This window comes from Gymnoscopelus microlampas (genome assembly GCF_963454915.1).
Source record: "Gymnoscopelus microlampas genome assembly, chromosome: 11".
NCBI classification, from domain to species: domain Eukaryota; kingdom Metazoa; phylum Chordata; class Actinopteri; order Myctophiformes; family Myctophidae; genus Gymnoscopelus; species Gymnoscopelus microlampas.
The window spans coordinates 39842294-39868189 of NC_139948.1; the positions used below are offsets into that span (position 1 = coordinate 39842294).

Here is a 25896-nt window from a genome sequence, read left to right on the forward strand (position 1 = left end):
TGAATCAGCGTTTAATCTATGGTGCAAATTCAATGATTGAAATGCCAACATTGAATCAGCGTTTAATCTATGGTGCAAATTCAATGATTGAAATGCCAACATTGAATCAGCGTTTTATCTATGGTGCAAATTCACTGATTGAAATGCCAACATTGAATCAGCGTTTAATCTATGGTGCAAATTCAATGATTGAAATGCCAGCATTGAATCAGCATTGAATCTATGCTGTTTGCCTTTTTCTTTATTTTTTTCTTGATGGGGGGAGAGGGGGAGGCACACCCCTCCTCACACACCCCCTCCTCCCATTTAATGATTGAAATGACAACATTGATTCAACGTTTTATCCATGCAGTTTGCCGTTTTCTTTTCTTTTTTTCTTGTTGGGGGGAGGGGGGGGCAACCCCCTCCTCCCCCCCCCCTCCTCCCATTTAATTATTGAAATACCAACATTGATTCAATGTTGAATCTGTACTGTAAAATCCAATAGCTATCTATATTAAATAAATAAGTTACCTTTACTCATTTGTTACAATACTAGGTTTAATCAAGTAAAATGCTTTAAAAAGTGCACACTTGACATGATCAGAACACACACTGAACCTGCAAAGCAGCACATTGGCCTGGCCATAAAGTATGCGGCACATATCTCTCATCTTGGAGATTGTCAGTAACAATGTGTCCTCATGGCTTCTCACAAGCATGACACTACTCTTTTTTGCATTATAAATTATGTCATGATCATTGCCATAATTTGAGCAAACTTTCAATAGCTGCTGTAACCCTCCACTGTAAGGACTTAGCACGACCAGGTCATCAGTGTACATAAGGTGATTGATGATAGAGCTACCTATCAGACAGTCCGTATTGCACTTGTTTAATTCAATGGATAGATTTACATAGATTCATGTAAACGTTGAATAAAACGGGAGACAAAATCCTCCCTTGGCGTACACCATTGCTAACATAGAAATGGGCAGATGTAACATTACCCCATTTGACCTGCATTTTCTGATTTGCACACCAAAACACCAGTATACGTACAATGTGTCTAGGTGTGCCTCTATCAAGCAGCTTCTGAAACAGTTTGTAGTGGTTAAATCTGTCAAAAGCTCGAGACACATCAATGAAGCATATGAAGACAGTGGAATTATGGCTACTGCAGCTGGCAAATCAGTTCTTTAAGTGCAAAGGTGCATAAGTCTGTGCCGTGTTTCTTTTTAAATCCAAACGGTTATCTGCAGTCAGGACAAACATTTCAAGGAGCACAAGCATGATTCTTTCCAAAACTTTGGAGTGCTGGCCCGAGCGATAGGTCTATTGTTGTCAATGCTGTTTAGTTTACCTGCCTTGTCTTTAAGGACACTGTACTAATTGTACAGAGGTGATTGACTCTGGGGGGACACCATGACCCAACAGACCTGTAAAACACAAGGTCCATTTGGTTCCATTTGTACACTCTGAGTTACAGACCTGTTATGGTCATTCAGGGTTAGCTCTTTATGTGTTTCTGGTAATATTATTGTCAGCTCAATGTGTATGTCCATGGCAAAAATGTCCACCACAAGCCAGCATGGTGATGACCCCTGCTTGTTGTTATCTAACAACTTAATGGCATCAACCACATCCTCAGACCTAATCAGTGCACTTTCAAATGGATCAACATGATCTACTGCCACTGTGCAACTTTTTACACAGTTAAATAAGTTGTGATTGTGTTTTCTCCATATACCTCAGCTATTTCAACCCAGCCACATGCACCCTCTAAGTTAGAGCAGTGGTTCTCAAACTTTTTCATGTCAAGGACCCCCTAATTGACACTTATTAGCCCGTGGACCCCCATTTGAAGAGATATGCCAGGGACCCCCATAAGAGAAGATTTTTACGGCTCTCTAGCAGTGATTCTCAACCATTTTAATTTCAAGGAAGTCCAGTTTGACATGCATTAGGGCTACAGACCCCCATTTAAGGGCATTTATACCTCTGGGACCCCAATTCACATTGTAAAACCAATGTTAATTTAACTCTCAGAGTTACAGACCCATAAGGGTCCATTTGGTTCCTGTCCATCATTTAGCTGGGGACCCCTGGAACTCCCTCAAGTACCCCTGGGGGTCCCTGGACCCCACTTTGAGAACCAATGTGTTAGAGAGTATGTTTTACTGTTGTTCATTACTTTGACCTCTTTCCAAAAATCATACAGGTCTTTGCTTTGTAGCTTATTAGGAAGTGAGTCTGCTCTCAAAGTGTTCTCCTGTCTTTTAACAGATCAAACAGCACATTTAAATGTTGCTTGGTGCGTTTCTTCTCCTCAAACAGTGAACCTTGTATAGGCCTACCAGATTAGGATTATTTATTTATTATTTGTATTTTAGAACACTAACCAAGAGCAAGTAAAAATTAATTGCACTGTGGTTAGTATGGTTTACTTATCAGTTGTATTTTAGAATACTTTATATTGATCGGGTAACGTCACTTGAGCTGGGCGTGCCTTAATGTGAGCATGCGCACTGCGCTCATTATTCAAAAAGTGGCCATTAGCGCGCTGAGCCCTTGTTGGGAGTTGGGACCGTTGGAACTCTCTGCTTGGAACATGGAAGCAAGGAACACGTTTTAATTTCTTCAATTCAAGTAATTTCGTCAATAAGGTAAGTGTTATCTAGTGTGAATTTGTGTATCTGACATGCTGCCATTATATTAGTGAACATTTGCCAAACGTCACGTCCTGATGAGTGGTTGATTGTTTTTCCACCACATAAACTTAGCCTACTTAAACCTACTTAACCATATTTGTTCCAAAACAATGTTGTAATAAATGGAAGTTTGGTATGTTTTCGTCGAGTTGACACTAGCGACTGCGTTTTGATCGTTAGTTTGAAACAACACGGACATGTTATAAAAGTTACTGCTTGCTGAGACCATTTTTTTAGCCCTGAAATAGCCGTGGCACTTTCTCCATTACAACCCGTACATCTACATAAACGTTAATATTTCATATATAAAGTACTCACCCCACGGCCACAGATGTTACAATTTGAATCGGGTGGGTCTAAGTATCCGTATCTTCCGTATTGTTCAATAAAAAGCATTTTAATCCGATCGCCTGCCATTTTCTCAGAGTTATAATGTATCAGAGTGCAATACACCTCCCAACCGCTAGGGTCGCGTAGTTGAAATCATGGAGACGATCCGGACAAAATGGCCACCGATCGGATTAAAATGCTTTTTATTGAACAATACGGAATATACACGGTACTTAGACCCGCTCGATTCAACTTGTTACATCCATGGCCGTGGGGTAAGCACTTTATATTTCATAATCTGAATGTTTATGAAGACGTACGGGATGTAGATGGAGAAAGTCACAACCTGGTTGAACCATAGCTAAGACCATTGATGCTTTGGCTCACGTCGCGCTAACAAATATCAGACTTGCAAGCTCTCAACGCGTCGCATCCACGACGCGTTGTGGGCTTGTAGATCTGCCATTTTGACCCGTGACACGCCGTAGGGCGAGGTATAAATCAGGCTTTGCATCCACTCTATGCGTCGCTAAACGAGGCTTGTTGTTGGTGCTGATTAAACAGTGTTTGAAATGCAACTACACTAACGTTGGTGTATCTGTCCTATAAAATAACATGCCTTTCAGACGCGCTGTGGACACATTTGAGATTGAAACCCATGTTATGTTGCCGGGTTGTGTTGGTGGAGTGTAGTTCATTGTTTATTTCAACCATTGGCATTATGTTAATGGTTAAATAGTGTGGCAGAAATACCCTGTCTTCTGTGTATTTCGAGTAGACAATAAATGGAACAGTGGTTCTCCAACATTTTCATCTTAAGGCCCTCTAAATAGATATGTTTGGCTGCAGAGTCAGACCCCCATCTGAACCAGGGACCCCCAGAAGATTTGTTAATTTTCTTCCAAATAATTCCAAGATTTTTCAAGATTCCTCAAAAATAGCAGATCTACAAGCTTGTAGGACAACTATTTGTGAATATTAGGGTTAAAGTGGTCAAACTAATTGTGATGCTATATTGTTGTTTTTTTGCTGGTGCCCCTCTGGAACCCCTTCAAGGACCCTGGGTGTCCCTGGGCCCCACTTTGAGAACCACTGACATGGCAGACATGTTATTTTTGCCATTATGTATTGTTGATGTACTCACATTAGAACATGAGATATAGGTTGAATATCCATGTTGAATGTTTTCCATCATTATCTGTTGAAAATAGGGTTAGGGTTAAGGCTATTGTTGTCAGCTCATGGTGCCTTGGGTTATGCCTGTCATAATAATATAAATCACACAAACTGTTGTCACACAATGGTGTGTTTATCAAAGAGCTTATCTACAATAGCCTACTGCTTGCATACACTCTTATAAGTAGACTCATGAGTGATTTTATTTTATTCTGAGTGATTCTCATTTTGCAATTGTTTATATAATATGTTCTCTTCTGTGTAGACCCAATCCTTCGATCTCCTAATCTCTCCATCTGGTGTGGAGAATTTGATTAGTGGGATTCCTCAAGAGGAAGAACTGCAGACTTCAGGTGGGGGTTTCATTTAACATAATGGTTAAATAAACAATAATGAACTGTAACTGTGTTTCTTAGCAGGTGCTAAGGTTATGAGTTGGGTCTCTTGGGTTCTTTCCTGCTTTCTTCACTGTCCTCTGGTCATAGAGATGCTGAAGGGCAGAGCGCTTAGACCCCAAGGCGGTTACCCTCGGCACAACTTTGGGGTTTCACATAATGATATCTGGGTGGTTTTCTATCAGCTGACATGAAAAGCATTCTCTGACCGGGTCAGCCTGTGACTGAGCACTTGGTGTTCAGATAAAACTTGTATTCTCACCATGTGACATTGGTGTAAAATCACTCCTCTGTGTTTGTATAGGTGCACAACACATGCAGTTTGACTCAGCCTGGGCCCTGACCAGAATCCCCTCAGCTACCTTCCTGCCAACAGGCACTGTGCCCATCTTCTGCCTACATGGACATCCGGGAACAGGTTAGCACCTTTTTACCTACGAGTAACAGAGCAACATAAGTTTATTTGGGAATTAACTGTCCAATTGAACTATCAGGGCGACATATGAAAATATGCTTTAGAGGAATGTCTGGTGCTGTATGCAGTTTGGAACCCAGGATGTAAGGTGATGGAGACCTTTATTACACTAGAGGTGTATATATGGAGCTGACTAATTTGTTTGCTGATTCCATGATGACACATTGAGGTTAGACATTCCATAATTGGGCATAGCTGCATTGGGAACTCCTTATATCAGGGGTCTTCAACCTTTTCAGGCCAAGGACCCCCTAACTGAGAAAGAGATGAAGAAGGGACCCCCACTATATATTACAAAAAATTGTGTTGCAGATTAAAGCTTTTCATAGATGTTGGATTCATGTTAATGTGTATTGTCAGACATTTTACGACTTAAACCGTCAATACTTAGTAAACTTTCACTCTGTACTTGGTCTGCTCTTTTTCCCCTCTTCGCGCTGCGAGGCGTTGTGAGCTTGTAGATCGGCCATTTTTGGCTGAAGTTGTCCTTAGAATAGGGATGCTATTGTTCAAGTGGTTAGTATAAAGAAACAATGGGCCTCATTCATGAACCGTACTTACGAACAAATTTGTTCTTAGAGCCACTTAAGAAGTTTTTTAAGAGATTTTGGCATTCACAAATGTTTTCTTAGCTGTGATTTGTTCTTAAGTTAAGAAGAAATCTACGCATACTAGAGAGCACTCTTAGGGTGGCCTTTGAGTTCTTAAGTGTGATATGTTTGTGCAAAAATAATTAATTCTCGAAGTTTCTTCAATTCTACAGTTGTATAATATAGGATTTAAATTACAATAATATTTTTATCATATCTTTAGAGCAAAAAAGGTTCTCAAAGGTGTGGTCTGGGGACCCCCAGGGGTCCTTGAAGCTGTTCCAGGGGGTCCACAGCAAACGAGGAACAGTTTAATCACTTTAACCCTATTTTATACTTTGTTTGAAAATAGCTGATCTACAAGCTCACAACGCGTCCCATTACTGGCAATTTTGAACTTGTAGATCGGCTATTTTCGAAACATTTTGATAAATCTTGAAAATATTTCCCTAGCAGAAAATATTTTCAGGTGGGGGTCTGCAGCCAAATGCATCTAACCCAAACAGACCCGGTTGAGTTGAAGCCCAAGCCCCATACCCACCCCATAACCCCCCACCCATATCCCGACATTCGCCACACCCCCATTTTCAAGTCCCCTTCCTACCTGAAAGCCCCCCTATACCCACCCGTCACACCCATCCCCATACCCCACACAGCCCCCTACACCCCTCCTTGCACCACCATATCACCCACCACACCCCTATTTCCACCCCATTACATACCAAGCAGCTGCTACCTTAAAGACCCTCTATATCCACCCACCAGCTGTCAGTACTAAAATGTTTTATATCCACTACTAACGCTACTCCTGAACATGAAATATGGATAACATTTTTAACAGCTAATTTCAGCAAATTTACATTGATATCGAGTGGTGATATGTTGATTAATGTGAGAGAAATAATAAAATACATTCATTAATTAAATAAAATAATTTGCTGTTCACTTCAGAAGTACCTCCACATAAATATTTATTTATTTTTATGTTTGGAGTCTGGTGTTCCACCATCTTTAGGCTTTAGTTTAGGTATTCTTTACTTCATTCTCTCAACTTTATTTCTCTGTGTGATTTCCTGTGATTTCTGTGTGCAGCAATCACACACAGGTGTGACTGCAGGCAGAGCCTAAGAACATTTCATGAATCTGACTCGACTTCTCTTAGGAATTCACTTAGGAAGAAATTTAAGAAGACAACTTACGAATTTATTGCTGAATGAGGCCCATTGATCTTATCACAGAGATTTGGTGGACCAACTCTGAAGCAACTCTGAAGACCCCCTATGGGTCCCGGACCCCCTGTTGAAGACCCCTGCCCTGTTATGGCTGACTCATGGTGACATGAGCGTGGCATGGGGCATCTCCTGTAAGCCAATTTTAATATATAGGTAATTGTCTGATCACAGTTATGAGAAAAAGCGTTCATCTGTATACATTTATCTATTGAAGAATAGTGAAAATAGCAGATCTACAAGCTCGCAACATCTCGCAAAGTGATGTGTTGTGAACATGTAGATCGGCTACTCTCACTATTTTTCAACATTTTTAAATGCCGGGCCTGTTCTGGCCATAGTACATAATGGTATTATTGGCCCCGGTCATTGTCAGTCATGTCAGTCATTTCTTTTTTTGTTTACAAAGCCTAAAAGTCGGAACCGAAATGTAATTCGTCCAATGTTTAATGACAAAACAGTTACATTGTTGATCATAATTATTTGTATGACAATTAACCAAATGTTTTCCTAATTTACACACTGTTTCAAATGTATTTAGTCACTGTAGTTTGTTCTGTGGTTTGCTGTGTTGTAGGCTTATGCTGAGTTTAACATGATCACCACCACACACCTAGAGACAGACTTCTTTGATGCTCTGGATCGCTATACACTACAATTGGTCACTATCTTCAAGTCCAAGAAAGGTGCCATTAGAGAGAAATTATCCGGAATTGTGCAGCAAATTGATGGGTAAGTCTACAACATGTTTCTTATATTTGTATTTATCATGACTAAGTTTATATACAACCTATTACCCCAAATAGTACTTCTGCTTCCCGGTTGTATTACAGAGTGTTAAAGTATTGCTAACTATTGATCGTTGTTGATAACTAAATGCTGTGGATTGTACTATTTTTAAATCACATCTCCAATCAGCAACTGTTCATCAAACATAAACTGTTCACAAAATGTAAGGAAACTTGAATTTGGGTCATTATATCTCCCCTTTACTAATACCAATCAGTAAAGTGTTACATATCATTTTTATCGGTGATTAGTCACCTTTACAACGAGGTACAGCTTGTAAGCATCGGGCATTCATGGAATGAGCAACACAGGCAAACGTGTGGGTAGCGCCGAGCAAAAATGTGCCAAAATCACCCAATATGCTTTTGCTGGTAATCGCTCTTGTTTTGAGCGACCTGCCAGCACACACCTGCTGAGAGGTGGGTTCTGCAACTTTGCGTTCTGCAACATGGGTTCTGCAACTTTGTTGAGTTTGTGTATGCTCCAAGCAGCAACACTGCCCCCATGGAAAGATGCCACGTTTGTCCATTCAGGATAAGGCCTGTGCAATAGGCTCTATGCACAGCAGCCATATTGGACAAAAATTGGGCCCCTTCCTTGCTTCCTTCACAGGTGTTACCAATGACACTAATGAAGGCTCTGTTCCATTTAGTGTAGCACAGTGGTTCTCAAACTTTTGTTTAATTTCAAGGACCCCCATAACTCTGAAAGTGTACAAATGGAACCAAATGGACCCGGGAGGGTCCATTTGGTTCCATTCGTACACTCTCAGAGTTACACCCTCTCAAGGAACCATGAGGGTCCCTGGACCACACTTTGAGACCCACTAGTATTTCTAGTGTGCCAACATACACAATATCAGCACCCTGACTGTTTGACTAGAATGGAACAGAGCCTTCATTAGTATCATTGGTAACACCTGTGAAGGAAGTAAGGAAGGGGCCCAATTCATTCCCAATATGGCTGCTGTGCATAGAGCCTATAGGGCAAGTGAAGCTGGTGTTCCGTTACGCAGATTACGCATTATTTGATGTCAGCCCTGGTAGTACTGTATGCCGGTGTGTGCCAGTCAAAGGTGTGTGTCTGGCACCTGAGCATGGGCCCTGCAACTTTGACATCTGTCTTTGGTACCGTTGTGCAAATCTTGCCTGTACATTTATGGTTCCTCAGTGAAGCAAGTGGTCTGGGTTGTTGTCTTCCTTGTTGACTTCACCAGTCTCACAGAACTTAATCCTAAATTTGGAAATGGTACAAGGGCTAACACCAAATAATGCTGTCACTCTGCATAACGGAACACCAGCTTCACTTGCCCTGTTGCACGGGCCTTATCCTGACAAAAGTGGCATCTTTCCATGGGGGGAGTGTTGCTGCTTGGAGCATACACAAACTCAACAAAGTTGCAGAACCCATGTTCAGGTGCCAGTCACTCACCTGTGAGACAGTCACACACCTGTGACTGGCACACACCTGAAGCCCATTGAATGTCATGAATGTCACAACATTGAATGTCAGCAGAAAAGGCTAACAGGCTATTTTGGCACATTTTTGCTCGGTGCTACCCACACGTTTGCTTGTGTTGCTCATTCCATGAATGCCCGATGCTTACAAGCTGTACCTCGTTGTAAAGGCTAATCAACGATAAAAAATATATACAACACTTTACTGATTGGTATTAGTAAAGGGGAGATATAATGGCCCAAATTCAAGTTTCCTTACCTTTTGTGAGCGGTTTATATTGTGGTGTTTCATGCTGTAACTGTACTGTAACTTGTGATGGTCAGATCTTGAACTTTATTTGTTCATTATCCACTTGTAGAAACCTGACGTGACCGCGCTGGGTAGGCTTGTTCTCCGAGGCCTCCTTCTTCTGCTTGGAGATGACCACAGCAGTTTCTACACCACTGTCTTGGTAAGTTCTCATAGTTACACCTTAAAGGTCCAGTGAAATTACATTTTCGATCATTTTATTTTGAAGTTTCAGTCTGAAACGGCCATTCAAACCAATCAGAAGGCTCAATCCCTTCAGGCTATAGCACGGTGGAATCTCACTCACATGGTGTGCAGTGTAAGTGTTTGTAGCCTGCACTCACATGTTGCTCAAGGGAGAGAGATGGCCACTATGCAGAATGTTTGTTACCAAGTTGCTTATTTCTAGCCTAAAATGTTTTCAGATACATATTTTACTGTGCTGATAAGATTACCATGAGTAATATACTGTCAAAAAACAGTAGGCCAACCAATGTTGATAACACTTCTCAATGCAGATGTGTTAAGTGTCTACATTTCCCTGTTGTAATGTTGTTTTTGTTTGGTTCTGTATAGGATTGTGACAGCGAAAGTGAAGACGCCTAGGCAGAGGTATCGGTCGGATTATGACTGTGAGCAGTGAAGATTCACGTCCCTCAGATGGTGTCGACCTTCAGCCAGTGTCAACAGCCATCATCCTTGAAGAGGAGGTATTGTGATGGATAATTTCCAGAACCTCCCTCAAGCACCGTGCCTGCTGTTTAGCCTGACGTATGCACTCAATTTGAAGTACCCTAATGATATGAAGAACATTTTGAACTTTATTCAAAGAGTGATGCTTGGCTTGGGAAAGGAAAAAATTCCCCCCCGCCAAACTGCAAAATCTTAAAAACCTCCTGTCATTTTAGAAAGATTGTATAGTGGATCACTGGTAGGCAGGTTGTCCTCAGCCCTCCTTTGTGACAGTAAACTAAAATGCATGCATTTTATTTTTCTCATGCATGAGAAAATGTTGTAAAGTGATAGGAGTTCTAAATGAAGCCACCTTTATTCATTTTAAGTACTTTAGAGCTGCAAATTATTAAGACTTTGAATGTAATGCCATTAAGTAAAAGTAAGGCACTTTTTTTAAATTGACAAGTGTTCACATGTTCATGTGTGAAATAATGTACTCTTTCAAACTGTAATGGGGCTGTCCACACTAAGCATATCACTTTTGTCAATCATATCGTTGTAGAATTATTTAGTTTAAATACAGTGCAGACATGATCATTTCAGTGGGCAGTTGCTCATGTCTTCCAGAGTACCAGCAAATCACTCATATTGTTATCATCAACACAGATACTGTTCGTCTTTAGTTGTGTTGAACAGGAGGAGAAGGATGGAGGGGCTACTAGGCTACAATTGCAGTAGCAACACAGAAATGTGTGAGGAATTAATTAGCATAATGACTTTGTGGACGAAAAGAGGTTCACAATCATTGGCTACTCTAAATTCTATAAAATAAAATAAATTAAAATGTGTATATATAGTGCTTGGTGTGGATGGCCCGTTAGGCTTTATTAATTAAGCCATTTGTATTACTAGAGCACTTTTCAGTGTATTTTGTCAGACCGTTGGTTTAGTCTCCAAATGCTTGCAGACATTTTCACGATTTCTTTCATAAATAGCAGATCTACAATCTTGTATATGTTCTATATTTCATCTGTTAAAGCATAAAAACAATGGTTAAATCAGTTCAAAGCAGGTCTAAATGCCTTGGTTCAATAAATGTGAAGATTCAAATCATATTGTCTGTCTTTATTTTTATATTTTCACATTTTGGGAAATGTAAGGTAATTTTGAACAAGATGTAGCCTTACAGTATATCAGCATACACATAATTTAAAATGTACATGCAGATTACCATTAGGTTGTTGGATGATCAGGATCAATATTGATTCCTAACATAATTCAGTATAATCAATTTATAAATTAAATCAGTGTTCGATTCCTGATGTTGTTTCAACATAAAATCAACTAAAATGTGCATGCAGATTACCATTTAGATGATGGTTGAATCAATGTTGATTCCTAATGTTGATTCAACATTAAATCAACTAAAATGTGCATGCAGATTACCATTTAGATGATGGTTGAATCAATGTTGATTCCTAATGTTGATTCAACATTAAATCAACTAAAATGTGCATGCAGATTACCATTTAGATGATGGTTGAATCAATATTGATTCATAACGTTGATTCAACATAAAATCAGCGTGCAGAATACCATTTGGATGATGGTTGAATCAACGTTGATATAGTGTTAGTTAGTGGTTGAAACACAAACGTTGAATCAGCAAAGATTAGGGTTGCGATTTCAGTACAGTTTCAACGTTGAGATCGAACGTTGATTCAACCGTTATGGCCGCCTATTTTTCAACGTTGATTCACCCATATTTTGCTATCTGGGTGACGACCTGGAACGACCTGCCTCTCCCCATCCGATCTGCCCAGTCCATTGGGGGTTTCAGCTCTCTACTTAAAACCCACCTATTCTCTTTGGCTATTAATTGCACTTAATCAGCTACTGTGTTTTAACAATGTACATATTTGTATGTGCGCCGATGGGCGCTTGTTGATGCTTTGTTTGTCTCAACCTAGTACAGCACTGTGGTCAGCTTCTGTTGTTTTAAATGTGCTTTATAAATAAAGTTTGATTTGATGACTACTCGAGTTGTTTACATTTCTGTCTAATAAAGTATTCAATCAATCAAACAATCCTACAGATTTTATTATTATTTTAAAACCAATTCAGACCTATATACTTTGGCATTTTGAAAATAGCCGATCTACAAGCCGAGCTTGTAGATCTGCTATTTTCAAAGGATTTTTATACATTCGAAAACTTGTGAAATGGGACCTTCTGCATAATGGTATTTTTGGTATTTTAAGTACAGGTTGATGCCAATACTTTTGTGCTTTTAGTTTGTTCCTGTTTTTCTGTTTTTTTTATTTGCACATGCATTCCATAATTTCCATAGGGCTGGACCACACATGGACAAATTACATCATCAACTTGTTACGGGCAAATAAGGCTTATTAGCCAGGGATCCTTTAAACATTTCGGGGAAAAATGTCAATTTAACATCGAGGTGCCCACTCTTCCCTGGTGCCCACTCTTCTGGTTACCATTTTATCAAGTAGACTTGACCTGAATATGCCTTGTAATGCTGAGTGTAGGCCACCTTAAGTATCTATTTTATCTTTATATGTTTAGAGTTTAAAGATACATTTGTATTTGGCAAGATTTTCGCACTCTTGTGTATTTTACAAGATATATTCACAAGATCAAATACCACTCCTGACGCTATTGTTTTTTACCTTATCTAAAATGCATTGCAAATTATTTTAGTAGGATTAAGTTTAGGTTTAGAGGCGGACCACTTGGTGCAGACTTCAGCCCCTAATACTTGGTGAGAACAGACTACAGCCCCTAAATTAAGTTAGGAGTAGTTTGGCAAAAACTGTTACAATGACGGAGGCGCGCCGTCTGAAGTGGACTTGAGCCACGAGAGGCACCGCAGAGCGAGCTCAAGTGAGCGAGTTGCCGCGCTGAACGTTGCGAAGTCTACTTCAGCCGACTCAGCGCCGTTAGAGTTACATCCCAATAGGGACAGAATCGTAAATTATCCCAGGCAGTACTATCCACCTGGAATGTGACGCAGTGACTAGGGAAAGGGCCGGTCACGCCGGGGAAGGCATCGTTTGACGTTTGGTCAAGAAGTCACAATATGCTTTTTGGGGAGTGAGACAGTGTTGGGCCTGTTGCTGTCCATTGTCGGTGGTGCTGAACCATTCACCAGTGGAAGCTGTGTGTGTGTGTGTGTGTGTGTGTGTGTGTGTGTGTGTGTGTGTGTGTGTGTGTGTGTGTGTGTGTGTGTGTGTGTGTGTGTGTGTGTGTGTGTGTGTGTGTGTGTGTGTGTGTGTGTGTGTGTGTGTGTGTGTGTGTGTGTGTGTGTGTGTGTGCGCGCGCGCGTGCGTGTGTGCGTGCGTGTGTGTGTGTTCCCAACTACTAGTGCTGTAATCCTGGAAGAGAGACAGTTAGTCGCATCCTTCTATGATAAATAGTCCACAAGTTATGTACAAAATCAATATATTTTTCAACAACCATGGGGTAGAGCCTTAGCTCAACAGATATGATGAACACATGAAGAACATACAGTAAGTTAAAAAATAAACAAAAAGAAATAAATATATGAGATACCAACCTTCACTTTGAGGCTTTTCCTCAGAGCTTTGAAGTGTAGTTTGGTTCTTTTGGAGAGTGGAAAGGAGACACATTCATTATGGCTGCAATTCGACCCCCCCCCCCCCCCCTTTACTGTAATTTAATGTCACTATGAATTGAGTACAAAAGTCAGTCAATCAATCAATCAATCAATCAATCAATCAATCAATCAATTCTGTGGAGTAACCGCAACAAAGGCAAAGGCGAGCCGAGGTATTTACTGTGCGGAGGCTGCAACCTGAAAGCTGATGTAGACCTCGATGATAATTTGATAGCTCCATATTTGTGATCAACGACGTCATTGTGGGAAGGTTTCATAAAGCGACGATGAGACACAGCAACATTGGCTATTTCCGTGTCACAGGCTACTTTCTTGTGGATTTGATTTTGGAGCGAGAGACGACCGAGGGTCCGAGACTATTATTAGTTTACTTTTTCCAAAGGTAGGACATTTACAATTACAATGTAGGACATTTAGAAGGCTATGGCACTATTTTAGACGGGATTAAAACACTTCTTTATTGAAAAATATGGACTAATACATTGCACAAATACGCCGTACACCTAGTTAACATTTAGGGCACGCGGGTAAGCACCTTATATTTTGCATTTGTACATGTTTGGAGAAATACGGGCTTTACTGGTGAAATTCCAGGGCAAATGGGTGGTCGCTAAGACTCTCGAAGATAGATACGAAAGTAAAAGTCAGACTTGATAAAATACATCTACGACGATAGTCTTATTCTTCTTGATCTAAGCCAAGGCTAGTGAAGTTCATGACCGGTCACGGTTATTATAAACTTATATTACACGTATATTACATAAACTGCAGGTTGGCTGCCACTAGTTCTTTTATATCGCCTTCTATTTGCTGCTGCCTTTCACGGTTATTATTTCCCCCCTTTTTCTTCTGGACGATTTTCCAATGGATGGAAGTTAAGTCTCGCTAAATTGTAGGACAATAAGTAGGGCTATATTACTCAGTGGTGGACAGTTAAGGAGTAAAAAAATACTTAAGTACATATTCTGAGGATGCATGTGTACTTTACTTGAGTGTTAGATTTTTGGGCGGTGTAACCGCCCCTATATGTGAGGTTTGGACATCGACATTCGCTGCACTGTGATTGGCCACCATTGTACCCCCCTAACCCTGCACCGTAATTGGCCACCATTATACACCCCTAACCCCTACACATTCAATGCAAATCTATACTTTTCTTTAAGTGAGCTTCCATCACTGTGATGACCACTAGCTGTAATATGATTGGCTGACTTTATTGGCTGACTCTATTCAGGACTGTGATTGGCTAGTGAAACACATGACACATGTGCATAGCCCTATAAATAGGACTATGCACTTAAAAAAACACATTTATGTTTTTTTTTAAGTTAGGGGTGTACAATGGTTTCTTTAAGTGAACTTCCATCACTGTGATGACCACTGTGACCACACCGCCCACTTCACACTGGGTGTGATTTTTTTGGGCGGTGCAACCGCCCCTATATGTGAGGTTTGGACATCGACATTCGCTGCACTGTGATTGGCCACCATTGTACCCCCCTAACCCTGCACCGTGATTGGCCACCATTGTACACACCTAACCCCTACACATTCAATGCAAATCTATACTTTTCTTTAAGTAAGTGAGCTTCCATCACTGTGATGACCACTAGCTGTAATATGATTGGCTGACTTTATTGGCTGACTCTATTCAGGACTGTGATTGGCTAGTGAAACACATGACACATGTGCATAGCCCTATAAATAGGACTATGCACTTAAAAAAAACACATTTATGTTTTTTTTTTAAGTGAACCAACCATTGTACACCCCTAACCCCTACTGTGACCACACCGCCCACTTCCCTCTCCGCTTGCCTCTTTGTTATATCTGTATCAGTGTGTAGGAGTAAAAGTATTTAGTTCTGGTTCCCCAGTCATTTCTATTTTCGTTTTTATATGTGCTTCTGCCGGCTTTGTATAACTTGTAGAACTAGTGGTTCTACAAGCACAGTGCATGCAGTGCAGGTGGTTTCCGAGAGTTACTTCTCTGAAACAAGAGTTTGTAATTTTGTCCAATCTGTATGGAGAGTATGTTAATACAATATAACTTATACAATTGGGGCGGTTATATTTTTGTCTCCCTGCTCTTCTATTGAGACATTTAGATTGTGTCAAAAGTCATGTCTCAACTAGACACAGGATCTGAGATGAATTTTTGACCAGATGTGTTAGTATAGGAAATCAAAGGTTGTTTGTGTGGAAACCAACCAAGTCGACTTGTTTCTGTGCCATCATGTTTTGACAGGGTGAAGTTCACCGCTGTGCATGTCGGCGCCATCTTGTTTTGACAAGGTGAAGTTAGTGGTTGTGCGTGTGGGTAGATATGAAACATCCTCTGCTCTCATGAGAGCAGAGGTGTGGTCACATGTGGTCACAAAGAACATTATGTGCATTTGCAAATATTGTATTGTATTGCTTTGCAAACAACACCTGCCTCTCTGCAACCGCCATCTCTGCAGGCATGGATGCCAATTTATGTTGGGTGGGTAGGGTACTCAATAACAAGTCACACACACCTGATGAATGTCAGTTGGAAACATTGTATTCGCAATAAAATACTTTTTTTGCCGTAAGTGAAGACAGTGTTTTTACTACATTTCAAGTCATACAATTTGATTATTGGCTGATGATGAAACCATAGCTGGCATAAGGACTTCAGGGAGAGAGTTTGAATGACAGAAATCTGTTCACAATAACACACGTTATCAGAGCGGGTACATCATGCATCCTGTGCACATTACATTGCATCACACAATAGTCATCTGGCCGACACATTTCCTGTGGGTGCTCGGCTTTCTCCTTGGGTGCTCGGGCTCCCCGGCACCCACAGAGAGAATGTTCTGTTTTCTATGTCAACTGTATGCATGCAGCATGAGCATGCAAGGTATTGTGTCATATCACCAGATGTTACTTATAATCTGATGAAAAAATATGTGTAATCACGGTAATCAAAATGCCCTTCATGACAATTACTCTATGCATTTTTTTTTTGAACACGAAGAAGATGTTTAAGTCGTTACAAAAAAAATTTCTCTCTGGCTTTTAACAACAGCCACTCCTAAATATTCCTATTTTAACTCCTATCTAACGTTTCCTACCTTCTGTGTACATACTGTAGGTGTAAATGAACAATCTCGCTCTGTGTCTCCTATATGCATACATGTTGTGTGTTTTTGTTCTTTGATTTGATGTATGCTTTGTTTTTACCTGTGCAGCACTTTGGTCAAATAAGGTTGTGTGAAAATGTGCTCTATAAATACAGTTTTATTGATTGATTGATTGATTGATTGATTGATTGATTGATTGATTGATTGATTGATTGATTGATTGATAAGCTAGTAACTCCCATCATGATTACTGACATCGACTATGCAGATGACATTGCCCGAGTCTCGGACACAGCAGAGAATGTAAGGGAACTACTACTGGCAGTAGAAATGGAGTGCAGGAGGATCTGCCTCAAGCTCTATGCCAAAAAAACAAAAGTATCGGTATTTAACACAGAGGACATCATTGCCACTGTGGACGGGATAGTGCTCGAGGTAGTCGAGGACTTCAAAGGACTTTTACTTTTACTTGTACTTTAAGTATTTTTAAAAGCATGTACTTTTGAATACTTAAGTATATTTAAAAGCAATTTAATTTTTTACTCTTAATTGAGTAACATTTTGACTGAGCTGCTTTTACTTAGTGGAGTAAATTTGACCAGGAGTATCTGTACTCTTACTCAAGTACTGGGGTTGAGTACTTTGTCAACCTCTGATATTACTCTATATATTATTAAGTTGGGTGGCATGACAATAGGGTGCGTTCGGATATACATAGCACTGCGCACTGGCCAATACAAATTAATAAGTTAGTGCATTGTTCCTCCGGTGCGCATTTCCGCACCGAATGCACCTTAATGTAGTATGGAGAGTAGACTCGCCCCATCTTTCTAATTCATTATCATGCCTCACCATCAATTTCTGCTATTGCAGCTATTGTTGAGTAAAATAAGATGCATTTTAGATAGGCTTATAGAGAACTAAAAATAGATTATTTTATAGACACTACAATTATAGACAATATTCTACGTATTTGTAGAATCACCTCTACAAATCAAAAAAGAATAATAACATACATGCATGCATGTATACAGTACAACCACCTGACTTACCTGTACATAGACCTATTTATCTACTGCTTGAGCATTTTTTAAGATGAGATGAATTCATTTTTAGCTTTTCTTCTGACTTCTTTTCAGATCCTGAATCTTTATTGCACCTCCTTAATCAGTGATGACACACCATCGTCTATTAGGACTTCTTGAGGCGCTTAGTGATGAAGAATTTGAGAAATTCCAGTGGTCACTGCGCTACAACTCCGATGGCAAAGTTACAAAAGCCCAGCTGGATGGTGTAAACAGGATGACAACAGTAGATGTGATGATACAAACCTGTACAGCTGATGGAGCTGTGAAGATCACACAAAGTACTTTGGAGACGATCCAAAGAAATGATCTAGTGGGGAAACATCCAGACGCTGGGTCAGGTAATGAAAATAAAGCCACTAAATTAAATGTATGGCATCATATCATATCACTTAAATTAATTACACCTTTGTAGTGCTCAAATATTTGAGGCATGGATTCATTTAGGTGCTAGCCTTGCAGCATAAGGTTCGCAAAATAAAATGTTTGTCATAGGATAGAAGGATAGACTGTACCAGAATTTAATATTTACTCTTTTGCTAATAGAATTCATACCAGGGGCGTTGATTTATGTCCGTTCTTTTGGGTGCGCAAATTAGCGGTTATTTTCCGGGTTTGTTACCTTTTTTTTTTTTTTGTTACTTTAATGCGGTTAATTTGTTTCTTTTGATACAAAAAAATTTACTCCATGAAGTGAAAATGTCTGAGTTTTTTCTTTTTCTTTTTTTGCGATGAGTTTGTGATGGTTGCTCGTCATTTCCTCTGGGTGCTTTAGCCCCGAGGCACCCACAGTATCGGCGCCCTTGATACATACAATAACACACAATATATAAGAAATATCTCCATATTTAATCTTTTTATATTTTTTCTATGAATGAATGTGCAATTATTGTTCCACTGTATGACAGTGTCACGCAAAAGTAGTGTAATGAAAGGATCTACAACCTCACTCTCTCTCTGTGTATGCACATGCTCGCACGCTTGCACACACACAGACTGACACATAAAATACTACATATTTAGCTAATCTAAGCTTTTTTCTGATTTATTTTCAGATTTAATCTAATCTAATCCAATCTAAAAACAAGAACCCCCCCCCCCCCCTTCATGTTGTCTTGCAGGTCCTGGTTCAGCTAAGCAGAAAACAGGCTATGAACTAGCAAAGGTAAGGAAGTTTGTCTGTCTTGATAGAATGACTAACACAATAATAAACAGCAGATTTTTTAAATATAGTTGCTGTATTTTGTGGCTGTTGTAGGTCTGTTTATGTCACTAATGTTCATAACTTTGTGGCAAAGGAACCAGCAGCAAAGAAACCAGCATTGAAGAAAGCTGTAGTCAAGGACCACAAGACAGCGACCAAGCAAGCCCCAAAGAAGCCCACATCTACCAACAAAGCCCCAGCAAAGAAGGAAGCCCAGCCCAAGGAAGTGAAACCAAGGAAGGCGATCTCCAAAAAGAAGTAAACGTCGTAATAGTACTTTTTACTCCACTTTCATCCTCAATTGTACTTCTGTTTAATAGTGTGTACAACCAGTGTATAGATAATTGATTATATCTGTCAGAATGTTAACCTTTCGCTGAAGCACACTTCCATTCAATGAAGGGTTAACCACATAGTTTTTTTCTGTAAGGATTTCACACCCCTAGAAGTAACCCCGACCCAAAATATTTGTAGTAGTTTAGTTATGTTTTGTGTGGTTTAATTGTTTCATTTTACCTATATATTACCTGTATTTACCTATAGTTAGATGAGGTAGATGAGGTTTCATCACCTTAAACATTATCTTTAATGCATATCAACATTTTTTTAATAGATATTTTTTATGTTTTGGTTTTTCAGAAATGTCATTAATGTTGATAAATCTGTGGGGGAAAAAACAGCATTGGAGACAGCAACCAAAGAAGCCCCAAAGAAGCCCACATCTACCAACAAAGCCCCAGCAAAGAAGAAAGCCCATCCCAAGGAAGCAAAACCAAGGAAGGCGATCTCCAAAAAGAAGTAAACATCCTAATAGTACTTTTTACTCCACTCTTATCCTCAAGTGTACAGTACCTCTGTTTAATAGTGTGTACAACCAGTGTATAGCTAATGGATTATATCTGTCAGAATGTTAACCTTTCGCTGAAGCACACTTCCATTCAATGAAGGGTTAAACACATGGTTTTTCCTGTTCGGATTTCCCACGAGAAACACATTGATGTCCTAATTGTTGTATAATTTATGATTGTCATCATAGACCTGCTTGTTTCTCGCCAAACCTGGCAACTGTGCAACTCTAAATGCTAATTATGTTTTTTATATAAGTGGTGATACTGCGGAGGATGGGCCGTCTCCCTGTTGGCTTAAACGGGGAAGTGTCCCCATTGGCTTAAAGTAGTGACGGACAGCCAGGACAGCCAATGACAAATAGGTGTCGCTTAGGCGTCGCGGATGACGATGTCTCTGTCTGTTTCTCATTTCAAGTGAGGAAAAGAATAGTCTCCCAAGTACTACTTCCCATTGTAGACTACGCTGACATTGTATATCAGAACACCACAGACACTAATCTCAAGCCTCTCGATGTATTATATAACTCCCTATGTAGATTTGTGCTGAGGTGTCCATACAGAACACATCACTGTTCTCTTTATAGTTCGCTTGATTGGTTGCAGCCTAAGGCAAGAAGGCAACATCACTGGTACCTATTCCTCTTTAAATGTGTTCACTTTAACTGTCCTTCTTACCTGAAACAATCTATGGAACCATATACATCACCATATCCGCTTAGACATTCACAACATCCCTTTTTTACTGTTCCCAAAAGAATATGTTCTGTAGCTGGACAAAGGTCATTCCATTACAAAGCTCCATCTGACTGGAACAACCTTCCTCTTTCTCTCAGATCAGTTGGCCGCTTCAGGACGTCCCTGTATTCACACCTCGAAACTACCTGTTCATGCTTCTAACACTGCTTGTACATACGTTTATAACTCTGACTTTGAGATAGGTCATAGTACTGTATTCTCGACTTCTTTGTTTAAAAAAAAAACGAGTTGGTGAATGGGGGTGTGGGTGGGAGAGGGTGAGCAAGCTAACTGTATCTGTACAGGTGTGTATTGTGTATTGTGTACTTGTACTGTATGTAATGTTTTATGTATGTATTCTATGTATGTATTCTGATGTATGTGCTTAGGACCCCCTCTAAAATGAGATGCTTCATCTCAAGGGGCTATCCTCTCAATACATTCTGACCAAATTCTAGAGCAGCTTGCAGCTGCTAAAAAAAGTCAACTGCCCCTGGTACAGTATGTTGGTGAGTGATTAGCGACATCAAAGCAAGCACCTAAAATGACTGAAACTCTCCTTTAAACATCATCTTTAATGCATACCAGCATTTTTATTATAGATATTTTTTATGTTTTTGTTTTTCAGAATGGATTTGAAAACTGCTCCAGAGGGCCCAAGAGAGCCACATAAAAAACTACACCCTAAGGTAATAGTAGAAGTGTGGTGAATGAGCATAGAGTAGTTTAGTAAACAGAAAATATATTTTCTGTTTACTAAAGGGCTAGGGAGACCCCCGTTACTGGATAAACACACTATAGCAATGATTGCTAACACTTATTTTAACAAAAAGAATATCACTTACACCACCTTTAACAACATGAACCCAGTATCCTTATTCTGGGGGCGAACAAGCTCACAGCACACCTGGTGGTCAGTAACCTTTTGTTCACAGCCATGCTGGTTCTCTGAGGTTGTGAACAAACTTATTCCCAGGGTCTCCAAGCAGAGGGAGTGAGTGATTGAAGAATAAGGCTCTTTTCTGAATAGCCTCCGCATGAGGGCCAATCTTAGTCAGATTCTACCCTCTAGTGGCTATTCATAAAATAGCCAGTAGAGTGTAGAATTTGACTAGAACTGAGTATCCCCTTGACACTGGCAAGGGCAGACATGGACGTGCCCCATATAAATATTGATGCAAACATTGGCCCTATTAATCGGCAGACAATATATCGATCGAACCCTGTATAGACATATTTACCATTTTGTAAAAAATAATTGTGATCAATCAAATATGATATTTTCACTATTCAGCGTGTGTGTACACACACGTGTAAGACAACAATTATCATAGCATCTTGATATTGTTCTGAGTGATCGATATCGGTTTATAGTTGTATTATTGTTTGTTTGTTTATTCAATTGTTTATTTATAGAAAAGAAGAAAGAAAGAAAGATTCCAGGTTCTGTCTGCCACTGACAAGAGGGGACGCAAAAAGAAAGATCCCAATGCACCCAAACGACCTCTGTAAGACAAACACACATATCTTTAGCACAGCAGCTTAAGATACTGTACAGAATGATACAGGGAAAGGATAGTACTGTAGATACAGCAGGTAAAATACATCACAATCAAAAGAAATGCCATCAATAATGAACTAAATATACATACTATAAACACCCTCAACAGTGCATACCTAATGCAGGACAAAAATAAATAATAAGAGTACACACAGTAACCATGTCAGATAGTGTCCTCACTGTAATGAACTTACTTCCGAGCTAATTAGTCTATTGAAGGGGCAGAGCAACCATTGATTGCTTGATGATTGACTGATGATTGATGATAGTGGTAATAATGGGAGTAGAAGATGACTGACCCAAACAACCTCTATAAATCACACACACATACCAAACGCACCCAAACTATCTCCATAAGTCATAGAAACATTCCAAACGCACCCAAACAGCCTCTGTAATCATATATTATATCAAACACACCCAACCTACAGGTAACATTTTACTAACCTGTTTGTGTGTGTTTTGTGTGTAATGTGTTGTATGTTTTGTGTGTGTAATGTGTGCAGGTCTCCATTCTTTTTGTTCTGCCATGAGCGTCGTCCCTTTGTGAAGGAGCAGCAGCCAGGTCTGTCTTTAGGAGACTGTGCCAAGAAACTGGGACAGATGTGGACACAACTGTCCCAATATTATAAACAACCATATGAGAAGAAAGCCCAAGAACTACGAGAGAAATATGACACGGTATTTATGATAGATAGATAGATCCATCCTTCCTTCCATCATTTTATACAGAACCATAATGTTAAAGCTGCACTATGTAACTTTCCTCTTCTACCCCATATTTGAACCCGGTTGCCTGCGCAAGTGGTGATTTTTGTTTTACCATTGAGCTAATAGAGGCTGCCTGCTTGCTCAGGGGATAAATTGAATTTTGACATGAGACATGACCTTTGACACAATCTAAATGTCTCAATCGAAAAGAAGGGAGACAAACTACAACCACCCCAATTGAGTTATATTGTATTACCATACTCTACCATACAGATTGGATAAAATTGCATTTTATTCATTAAAAACGTTACATACTACATAGTGCTGGTTTAAGTGTCAGTTAATGTTAAATCAAGTAGACAGTTCCTTACGGTGCGTTTTAACAGCGGGCAACTCTCGGGCGATGCCGGGCAACATCGCCCAAAAGATAATGAAAGTCTATGAGAGCCGGCGATCGGGCGAAGTGGGCGGGGGGGCGATGAAAGATGGATTTTCTTTATCTTTTTGGACGATGTCGCCCAGTATCGCCCGCTGTTAAAACGCACCGTTAGAGAATTTCATGTATTTAGATGGATTAGCGAGGTCAATGTGGCCTGGGAAATAGTGCATCTGAGCTTTTAGTTAATTGAAGTGTAGGCCTATTCATTAATTTTGACCAGACGATGTGGTCATCATCAGTTCAGCAGAGGTGATACATACTGTAGATACGCACATTCCATGTGTGTGTGTGTGTGTGTGTGTGTGTGTGTGTGTGTGTGTGTGTGTGTGTGTGTGTGTGTGTGTGTGTGTGTGTGTGTGTGTGTGTGTGTGTCACACAGAGGGCCAAGCAGTTAGCAACTATCAGATCAGCTATTATAGGAAGCCTCTCAATTTGGAGGAGCCGTTGTTTCCTTTATCCATGATTTATGTCCGCTGTGTCTGACAAGTATGTCAACTATATATTGTATGTAACAATGTTCTGCAGTCTATGCACTTTGTATCTGTCTGTTCTCCTATTGTCTGACTGCATTGGCAGTGTTTATGTCCTTTGTACAAGGCATCCTTGTACTTCTGTTTATGTGGACATAAATAAACATTTTGTGTGTGTGTGTGTGTGTGTGTGTGTGTGTGTGTGTGTGTGTGTGTGTGTGTGTGTGTGTGTGTATGTGTGTGTGTCTAGGACATGGTGGCATATCGTAAGATCTCTCAGGGAGGCAATGAAGACAACGATAAGGAGGGAGACGATGATGATGTCCAAGAGAATGATGACAAAAATGCTAATAGAAACATGTTTTGTGTAGGAAACCCATCAACAGTACCTCCAACGTCTCACTTTGGCGGAGCCCATAGCGCTGACGCCTCACAGCTAGAACGTACTTGGTTCAATTCCCACTTGGGAGGCTTCGATTCCATCTTTGGACCTTTTGGGCACTAGGGGCGTGTTCTCTTCTCCACGTCATCAGTGCCCATACCCTAGGTGGGGTTGGCGAAAGGGCCTTTCTGTGTGGAGTTTGCATGTTCTCCCCATGTCCCCTAGGGTAGGTACCCCCAAAAAAAGCCACAATTCTAGAGGGAGCGACAACAACGATCTGGTAACACCCACTTATAGAACAAACATGGATACATTCTCTTTCTACAGCCCTGCCACCACAGTGTGGAATGCCCTGACACCATCCCTTAAAAAATGGAGTTCACTGGCTTCCTTCAAAACAGGCCTGAAAATCCACCTTTCAGGAGGCCAAAGGGGAGGTAAATCTCATTTCTCCCACTGCCTCCACCCCCACCGCCCTTTTTACCCCCTTCTTCCCCCTTTAAAAAAAACATATTTTGTTGATGATATGGTATTTTGGTGTTATTTTTATGCTATATTGATGAATTGAATACATAGGACTTCAATGGAAACAAGTCCTTGGGACTTTTTTGGGTTGTCTTTTGAGACCAAGTGTATGACGACCTGGAACAACCTGCCTCTCCCCGTCCGATCTGCTCAGTCCATTGGGGGGGAGGTGTTTTAACAATGTACATATTTGTCTGTGCGCCGATGGGCGCTTGTTGATGCTTTGTTTGTCTCAACCTTGTACAGTACTGTGGTCAGCTTCTGTTGTTTTAAATGTTCTTTATAAATAAAGTTTGATTTGATGACCGTACTCGTGCTGTTTGCATTTCTGTCTAATAAAGTATTCAATCAATCAATCAATCCTATAGATTTTATTATTACAAAACCACTTCAGACCTATATACTAGCATTTTGAAAATAGCAGATCTACAAGCCAAGCTTGTAGATCTGCTATTTTCGAAAGGATTTCTACACATTTTATACATTCGAAAACATGTGAAATGGGACCTTCTGCATAATGAGTACTTTTACTTTTGGTATTTTATAGGTTGATGCCAATACTTTCGTACTTTTACTCAAGTAAGTTGTGAATACCGAACTTGCACTTGTAATTATTTCTATTTCTACAAAAAAGTATTGATACTTTTACTTAAGTAAAACATTTGAGTATGTCTTCCATCACTGCCCATAAGGTAAGACACAGCAGTGTCAACATTCTGTAATAGCTGTTTTCTTCCGCAATAGGGCTCATTCCCCTACAGTTCTGCCCTCTAGTGAAACTGAGAAATCATTACACAACACTGGAGGCCAAGTCATATTCACTCACTCATTCATTCACTTATTTGGATCTATGTTGGACCCATTCCGAGTGGAGACCGACTATTAGCAATCACCTTTTGGACCAATAACATACAAATGGCCACAGTCACAACAGTCCCCTTACCCCTGCACAGCCAAGCAACACAATAACATTTCAACAAGCACCACAATAATTGTAGAAGAAAAGCACCATACTCTGTTTGGGTATTTTTGCTATGTTGGAAAATGTGTTGAGACTATTTTAAATCTTCACAT

General features: G+C 40.1%; 1 protein-coding gene and 1 long non-coding RNA gene across 4 annotated transcripts; both read left to right on the forward strand.

Moving 5' to 3' along the window:
- Positions 1–2530: 2530 nt before the first annotated feature.
- LOC311056199 lies at positions 2531–11676 on the forward strand. The gene is made up of 6 exons (XR_014601858.1): positions 2531–2645; positions 4462–4549; positions 4896–5009; positions 7463–7617; positions 9491–9583; positions 9997–11676. It is a non-coding gene; the product is annotated as an uncharacterized lncRNA (long non-coding RNA).
- A 2322-nt stretch (positions 11677–13998) lies between these two features.
- On the forward strand, positions 13999–25130 carry LOC311055544 (uncharacterized protein). 3 transcript variants are annotated; one of them, XM_084071776.1, is made up of 9 exons: positions 13999–14135; positions 18002–18288; positions 19069–19112; positions 19246–19409; positions 19791–19949; positions 21363–21423; positions 22151–22242; positions 22802–22976; positions 24166–25130. In XM_084071776.1, the coding sequence occupies exons 2-9, from the start codon at positions 18036–18038 to the stop codon at positions 24418–24420; spliced, it is 1203 nt and encodes a 400-aa protein (XP_083927902.1). In that variant the 5' UTR covers positions 13999–14135; positions 18002–18035; the 3' UTR covers positions 24421–25130. The 3 variants fall into 3 exon arrangements, with proteins under 3 accessions (XP_083927902.1, XP_083927903.1, XP_083927904.1); XM_084071777.1 differs by having other exon boundaries at positions 22178–22242; XM_084071778.1 differs by lacking the exon at positions 19791–19949 and having other exon boundaries at positions 22178–22242.
- Positions 25131–25896: the final 766 nt, after the last annotated feature.